This window comes from Onychostoma macrolepis, chromosome 08 (genome assembly GCF_012432095.1).
Source record: "Onychostoma macrolepis isolate SWU-2019 chromosome 08, ASM1243209v1, whole genome shotgun sequence".
NCBI classification, from domain to species: domain Eukaryota; kingdom Metazoa; phylum Chordata; class Actinopteri; order Cypriniformes; family Cyprinidae; genus Onychostoma; species Onychostoma macrolepis.
In genome coordinates this window covers 18592764-18601182 of record NC_081162.1, presented here as the reverse complement: position 1 = coordinate 18601182, position 8419 = coordinate 18592764, and the positions used below count along the sequence as shown (strand labels likewise).

The 8419-nt window shown below is 39.6% G+C and overlaps 2 protein-coding genes across 2 annotated transcripts; both read left to right on the top strand.

Moving 5' to 3' along the window:
• Window positions 1-323: 323 nt before the first annotated feature.
• On the top strand, window positions 324-2107 carry foxe3 (forkhead box E3). Its single transcript, XM_058785270.1, has one exon. The coding sequence runs from the start codon at window positions 756-758 to the stop codon at window positions 2022-2024; it is 1269 nt and encodes a 422-aa protein (XP_058641253.1). The 5' UTR covers window positions 324-755; the 3' UTR covers window positions 2025-2107.
• A 3706-nt stretch (window positions 2108-5813) lies between these two features.
• foxd2 (forkhead box D2) lies at window positions 5814-8114 on the top strand. Its single transcript, XM_058785117.1, has one exon. The coding sequence runs from the start codon at window positions 6266-6268 to the stop codon at window positions 7373-7375; it is 1110 nt and encodes a 369-aa protein (XP_058641100.1). The 5' UTR covers window positions 5814-6265; the 3' UTR covers window positions 7376-8114.
• The last annotated feature ends 305 nt before the right edge of the window (window positions 8115-8419 follow it).

Here is an 8419-nt window from a genome sequence, read left to right as displayed (position 1 = left end):
TTTATTTTTTTATATAGTGAACAAACATTATCAACAAATTGAGTATACACATTCATAATGTTCCAGATCTCTGTGATGTTAAGAAAGCCATACTTTGTGAAACTGTGCAGCTTACAATATTTAGGAGGTATTTAACCTCCACCTCTCCAACCTTTCCTTCCTAATCCTGTTGCTCTTAAGACCCCCAAGTCAGTGGAAGCTATTATGTAAGCCACTTTGCCTTATCTGATATCTCACAATGTATATTCCATATAAGGTCACAATAGCCTATAACTTCCTTTTTGTTTTCATTGAAGGACAGAAGCGGAAACTCTTAATGACAGCTCATACTAAAATATGAAAAAGCTAGATTATATTCTTAAAACTTTTCCCGTGTTTAGCTTTTTTAAATTTTTGTGTTTTTTATTCTTCAATTATGGTGTTTAATCAGATAGGCATGTCTTTTAAATAACAGGTTGTAAAACATACAAATTCATCCGTCCAAAATGCATTTAACGTTGATTTTCTGACCTCGCATTCTTTGTTAGTGAGGGCAGAACTGTCACCCAATCGATCGTCACGAGGCGGCCCGTGTCGTCACTCCGCCCGCTCTATAAAACTCCCCCCGACAAACTCACCTGGTTAGACAAACACCTCTAATCTACAGCTGGGCGCACGCTTATTTTATTATTGTCAAAATTGTACGCCCTGTTTAGTGGGCAAACTGAAGGATTTTTACAATTCTGACAATCCTAAAAGTTTAAAAGACAACTTTTATGAATCTTGCAAGTTTTTCATACTTCACGGGCATGTGCAACATGACGGCAGAGTCCCAGCACTCGCCAGCCGAGGCGGCCAGTCCAGTGGTGGTGTCTCCCAACGTAAGCCTGGACTCCCCGATTCCTCTTCCTCCTCCAGCGCTGAACCACCAAGCCCGAACCAAGGACGGTGTTCTCATCAAAGCCGAGCCTCGGGGCAGCAGTCCAAATACAGACAGGGAGGAAGGGGTTTCATTGGGTCAAACAGAAGAACATCTGCCCGCCACTGGCAGCCGGCGGAGGAAAAGGCCAGTGCAGCGAGGTAAACCTCCCTACAGCTACATCGCGCTTATAGCAATGGCCATCGCCAATTCACCTGAGAGAAAACTCACTCTAGGCGGCATCTATAAGTTCATCATGGAACGCTTTCCCTTTTACCGCGAGAATTCCAAGAAGTGGCAAAATTCCATACGGCATAACCTCACCCTCAACGACTGTTTTGTGAAGATCCCGCGGGAGCCCGGTAGGCCCGGTAAAGGAAACTACTGGACGCTTGACCCGGCCGCTGAGGACATGTTCGACAACGGGAGTTTCTTGCGCCGGAGGAAGCGCTTCAAGCGGACTGATGTTAGCACATATCCTGGGTACATGCAAAGCTCGAGCGCTTTTACGCCCACACCTATGGGTAGACAGGCGTACCCCAACACCTTGTACCCAGGTGTAACGTCTGGCTACGGGTCTCAGTTGGCTGGTTCTCCGCACCCGGCGGTACTGCATCACTATCAGGCATCGGCCGGGGTCACGCAGGGCCAGCACAGGATGTTCAGCATCGATAACATCATTAGTCAGCAGACAGTGATGCAGAGTGGAGGAGATCTCAACGCGCAGTCTCTCGGCCTGGGTGCTGGAGACTTGGGTGCCATGACCTCCAGCTGTTCCGTATCCACCTCTGACCCAACCTGCTTTCAGACACAACCGATAAATCCCACGGGCAACATGCTGAACAGGAACACTGGACCTCTCACTTCAAACATGGCAACCAGCTACACGTACCCCTCCTCGGCTTCGCCTACTCACCTGTCCGGGGTCACGCAGTCCAGCTTCTCACCGGGAGGTTCACAGGTGTACTGTTCGGGAAACAGGATTTCTCTGCCCCCTGTGCGTTCTGGGTCGTGCGCAGATCATACAGAACCACTTTTAGGTCTCTCCGGACCAACAATGAACTCCTACAATAATTCATATATGAGACAAGCCAATTTTGCCTCAGGACTGGAGCGATACATGTAAAAACTCCTGCACTGACAGCGCGATCCACTGCATAACTATGGCCGCGAGATTGAGTTCTTTTTGATTATGTAACAAAAGTTGTGTACCGTGTGACAGAATTAACAAGTTATTTGTGTTGTATAAAATGAAGAATTACAGTTCTGTTATTGATATGAGGTCTGAAGCATTTGTTTGGCTATATATCAGAGGACAAACCAATCCCCTGAACAATGTAAATATTTTAAGCAAATAAATGTGTTTGTGTAATAATTTTTTTTCGTTTATTCTCTATTTTAACTGTCTTTCAGAACAATTTGATTCAATAATCCAACATATAATAACAACAACAATAATTTCCTACGTATCTTGTTACTTGAATCTTCCTATTATATGTTTAATAGTCCGTATTATTGAAGTTATTTAACATTCGACACAATGTTTCTATTTATTATTAACCTTTTTAATTATACATTTTATTAAATAGTTCTGTCAGTTGATATAGTCTGTGGGTCTTCTCTAGAGAAAGAAATCAGAATTATTTTTAATTGAATTATTTTTGACACTTATACGCCTATAAAATATCATCTTAAAATATTTATGCACTATATTATTTTAACTTCAATCACAAATTGTGTAAACCTCCATTTATTTTGCTGGTGAGAGGGCGACATCGACTGGTTATTGGACGAAATGCAATAAAACCAAGATTTGGAGCATTTTACATAAAATCCACTAGATGTCAGTCACCACCAAGTTTAGGCCATGACTTGGTTTCCCAATATCCTAAGAACGCTTGTCTAAACACATGGTTGTCTGTGAAGCACGTAGAAAACGTCTAATGACACGTTTTATCTGCAAAATCATATTAATTCCGAGAATAAAATGTTTTGTTAAAAATAGCGTTTAAAATAATACTCCACAGTCTTCGTCTATTTTTGTAGCCTGTCCTATAACTCTGTTTTGAACATTTTCAATTGTGTGTATAAGTTTTCAAAGGATCACAAGTGTAGGCTAAATGTAACCGCGTCCCTGTCAAGTGCAGTGCCATTAAATGCACTTCTTTTTTAACCTTAATTATTGTATTTATTGAGTAGGCTATCTATTTTTATTTTTATTTTGTAATTCCCCTTTTTAAATTCAGAATGTTTTATTCATTGGATGTTCAGCCCCTCCGCAAGATGAATTTTCATGCTTTTTTCATACTGGAGAGACAAACTCTTGTTTGGCGGTAGTTTAGTCTAAAACACTAACGGTGCACTACATTTCTTTATTGATATGCAATAGGCCTATGTAGGCTACTGGCTTGAGAAAAGAAAGAAAAAGAGTTACTTCTTTTAATTAAGAGCATGATTGAGAAACCCAGCCCATGTCGTTGTGGCCCTCCGACTTTTTGCAGCACAAGGTTTAATTACCACGACATTTTATTCATAATAGGCTACGTTTTAAGAGCCACTATACTAGTTTTCGTAAAATTAAAAAAGTGTGCATGGTTATTTTTGTTTGATTTGGTCGGATACGGAGTTGAAGCGCATCTTTTTTTCATTTGTGTGGGTTGCACCATAAAACCGCTAGGTGGCAGTAATTTGGTTAAAAATGTTACAGTGTTACAGTGCGCTGTAAAGAGTCCTTTTATTCCGTGTCAGCCATCAACACATCAACTGGTGAGCCCCCTTAAAAGCGGAAAGGATGAAAAAAAGGAAGGGGAAGCCTATTTGTCAGTTTAGGCCAAAAACCGACGGTGATTATCTGGTTCTTTTTCAGAGTGTCGCCTGTGGTTTGCACTATGACATTTATGTTGTGCAGGGACCAAGACGTGCACGACATTTACTTCTTTCTTTTTCTTTTCTTTCTTTCTTTCTTTCTTTTTTTGGTCTGTTGAGCAGACAGAAAAGAGTGTTATTAAAGTTTATTTAGGCCTACTCGAGCGCTGTATTAAGATAGAGACTGAATTTCATAAGGCATTGAAAAAAGTAATAAATATAGGATAACAATGTGAAAATATTTTGAACTATTGAATTTATAAATCAAATATCTTATCTGATGAGACAGAAAAATTGCATAAGGTGCTAACTTGACCGCTGAGTTTGGGCTCCCATAAGCAGCTGATCTGTAAATGTCACAGATTGCTCCGTCCCCACCATCGTTTCTAACGAGCAGTTTATGAACTACAATTTTTACTTTTTTTATTTCTACCTTACCTTTCTTTTATAACGTTGACTTTTTTATATATCTGAAATGTTTAGCAATGAACTCCTTTTAAGCTATTAAGACTACAGACTAAACTACAGTCTAGTAAAAGATTAAATTTAAATAGGCTATGTTAATTACCGAAATGACTGTTTTTATGTGCACTTGAATTTCTAGTTTAATAGCAGAAAAGATGTATGTTTAGCTTAATGGAATAGAAATTCTTATGGGAAACGGAATATAAGAGAAAATATGGTCACAAAGCATGCTGAGCATGAAATTTGGCAAATCCTGTGGAACATATTTTAATTTAACTGAGGCACAGACTGGGTCTTGGGGTTTGTATATGAATAATGAGCATAATGAAAAATGAATTCGATGCCCACGTTTTGTGGCGCATAGCTTGTCATCTACCCATAAGCAATGACGAATTCAAACAGGTTGCAGAGATTATTGTGCTTTTATATACGTTAGGAGAATATTTACATAGTATCCATAAACGGATGTGTTTGGAATTCTTGACTGAGAAAAAAAAAAAAAAGAGGTGGATAACGGCACTAAAAAAGTAACCTTCTTAGAACTCGAACTCATGAGATTTTGTACTAAACGCAAATTTCGTTTCACCCTGTTTTTGTAAGCATATATTGTTATATTTATATACAATTTAAGGTTATTTTCATGCCAAATAAATAAATGTTATTAAAACAGTCCATGCACCTGCCGAGTTCTAGAATAACTTTGCCTATTGATTCATGCTGTTTTACAATGCAAATGAATACAAGGATATTTACAAATATCGTGAAATATTTAAATACGTGCACTGAACTATTGTGGACTCTATATGCTAAAGGATTAAAATAATTTGTCCCTAATCGTGCTGTGCAATTTAGTAATTAATCACTGTTGCTTTGTGACCCTAAAATCTTTCTGTTTTCAGTCTCATGTAACCTATTATTTGATGTGTCCGTTTATTTAGGAAATTTCGATTCGTTGAATCGTGTTAAAGAAAATTTTTTATACTACTTATTTGGTAGGATTTTTTTTTTTTTTTTTTTATCTGCTTCTAGCCAATGGAATAAAATATTCTTCTGGTGATTTGATGCAAAAAATATGCCAGTGCCTTTTTTTTTTTTTTTTTTTTTGCTTTCTTTTGTTTATTTGCCATATCATTGACTTATTATAGGCTACTAAAGTATAATCATTATTTATTTGGATCATTATTAATATCTTATTGTTATAATGCTGATTATTTTAAGCAACATAAAAAAGTAATAAAACGTTTAGAGTAGTAAGTTGTGATATTATTTGATTTATGCGTTGCCAGTTTATTTGTTGTCACATCTTTGAAAAATCCTCAGCTTTATTAAAGTTAAGTCGTGCGGGATTTAACCTGTCATATAACCTTTTCGGATATTTTGTATTTTATTTTATCAGTATTATTTTTGTAATTTGTCGCAAATGTCAGTTAAATACACATGTTAAGGCGAGTTGATAACACGTACTTGCTGTTTTCTCTCTTCTGCTGCTTTTCTCGGCTCTAAACTTGCCGTAGTTCCTGGTTACTGACATGCTGATCACGTGATTATGGTGCCTGGATAAATAGTTTTTGGAAGCCGCGCGGGGGTATACTTGGAGGCTCATTCACGCGCAGCGCTGCGACTGTACACGATAACAAATGCTCGAATAATGAAAACTGAAAACTCGTTAGTGAATGCATAGTCATAGTGCTATTCATAAGATCCAAAAGTTAATATCGCATACGGACCAACTACGCTCCATGAAAAGGAAATCGAGGTCTAACCGAGTGTCCAGCTAGACTTGAAAGCGCTCTGAGGTCTGGACGATTTTTGTGTTATGCAAGCCCGGTGTGATCCTTTCGAGTGTTTTTCGTTTCTTAAGGTACATTTTCTATGCGGCTCCCGGACGTGAAGAAAAGATATTCTTTGCTTCGGGAGGACTGGAGTTTTGTGGTTCCAGTACGCACAAGTGACTGAGAGGGACACACTGCTTGTGTTGGGTGCTACACGAGACTGGACACGGAACGCGAGAGAGGAAGACAAAAAGACTCTCCAAGGATGACTCTGGGGACGGACATGTCGGACAGTTCTGCTCTGTCCGACGATGTGGACATCGATGTCGTTGGCGGGGATATTGTAAAAGAGGGTAAATATCTTCATCACCATCATAGTTTTCACTTGGACAATGACTCCGATGACAATCTATCCCAGAATGCGGGGGAGGGCGCAATCTCTCCGGGCCAAAGCAGCTCGGACTGTCCGGCTGACCGGGTCGGGCCACGGGATGACAACAGAGCCGGTACGTTAACGGGTGATAAACCAGGGAAAAATGCATTGGTGAAACCCCCTTATTCTTATATAGCCCTGATAACCATGGCTATCCTACAGAGCCCAAAGAAACGTTTGACTCTCAGCGAGATCTGCGAGTTCATCAGCAACAGGTTCCCATATTATCGGGAGAAATTCCCCGCGTGGCAAAACTCTATCCGTCACAACTTGTCACTAAATGATTGCTTCGTCAAAATACCCCGTGAACCCGGTAACCCGGGCAAAGGCAATTACTGGACCCTCGACCCAGAGTCCGCCGACATGTTTGACAATGGGAGTTTTCTGCGCAGAAGGAAGCGCTTCAAAAGACACCAGACCAACGAGATCCTTAGGGACGCAGGGGGATTTCTACCTGGCTTCGGCTACGGACCGTACGGTTACAATTACGGCCTACAGCTGCAAAATTTCCACGCGCATCACCCCTATCACCCACACCACCCGGGAGGCGCGTTCCCTTTCCAAAACGCACCTTGTGCTCTCCCAACGCCTTCCTCCATATTCTCCACGCCACACAGCTTGCCTTCGTTTTTAGGTACCGAGCTGAGAAAGCCTTTCTATCCTCAGCTCAGCCCGACCCTTCCTGGTCTGGCGCCTCTCAAAACGGACACTAATGGCCCAAGTCGGCCTTCCTTCTCAATAGACAATATAATTGGTGCGGCTAGCTCACCGGCTTCGCCGTACACCACACAACCGAGTGGACAGGCTCAGATCTTGGCCATGCTGACTCCCACACTTGCTTCTGCCACGAACCACTTGAATCTAACGCAGGAAACGATGCTTCAGTCCGGCACACAGACTTTCTCGAGCAAAACGTCAAGCCTTAACAATTGCCATTTCTAGAGTGGCAGCAAATAGAAAGTGCAGCAGTCCAGTTTAATATGGTTGTTTCGTCCTTTGCTAAGGTAGGATTTACACTTTTGCCAGATTAAAATGCCGCCCGTTTCATGTTTCTGAATTCTTAAATAAAAGGATAATTAAGTATATTTATGAACTGTAAATATGTAAGATTTTGAAGAGAGAAACAGGCTGAAGAGAGGAAATGAAGACCATGTAAATAGTAAGCTAAGATTTCACCTTTGGACGGCCAGTGGACCTTTGCCGTTTTGTCCAGAAAGTCAAATAGTTTGTACTCATTGACATGGAATTTCCTCTTTTGGTTGACTTAAATGAAGATTGTTTTAATTATTTTATTGTTTTGTATAGTTTGTGAGTTTGTGAAAAGCACTGTCAATACCGAGACTTAAAACTCAGGATTTACTTGTTTTGAAAGCACATTGCCAGAGACAATAGGGGTTGTAAATAGATTACATAGGTTAACGTCCCACTTCCCCTAGTTCTCTCAACAGAAGTGTTCTGGTGAATTTTATTCTTATTTTATTTCTGTTGATAGATGATTATGTGGTTCTTGGTGTAAATCGCATTACCTCTTTCTGTCTGACTCTTGTTAATACATATTTCATTATTCCATTGAAAAAATTATCTGTGAAAAGAATGTTGTTATATGTAAAGAGACAAAACAATGTCCATAGGTCATTTTTTTGTTGTATTGGCAAGACAATAAATGTTTGTGAATTTTGAAGATGTTTTCGTTAACTTCTTTTCGCTTTAGTCTTCAAACAGGCCTATAAGCCTACAGCCTAACAGAGTTGTCTAACGTTTATTCACAAAATATAATATTTGACGTTCAAACAACTGTCAGTTAGGAAAAACAATGATTTTAACCATTGTTTTTGGTTTAGTGTAATCATTTTCACCAGTTTATACGATGCTAGACCTAATCAGAATATTCAAATTCAAAGAACAATAATATAATTACATTGTCAAAATGTTAGTTTAATATTTGCTGCCACAAATTATTTATTAACGCTTTAGGCTACAGATTTT

What these genes read in the sequence shown, in the direction of transcription:
- foxe3 (XM_058785270.1), top strand. Translation starts at nt 756, where the DNA reads ATGAATCTTGCAAGTTTTTCATACTTCACGGGCATGTGCAACATGACG.
- foxd2 (XM_058785117.1), top strand. Translation starts at nt 6,266, where the DNA reads ATGACTCTGGGGACGGACATGTCGGACAGTTCTGCTCTGTCCGACGAT.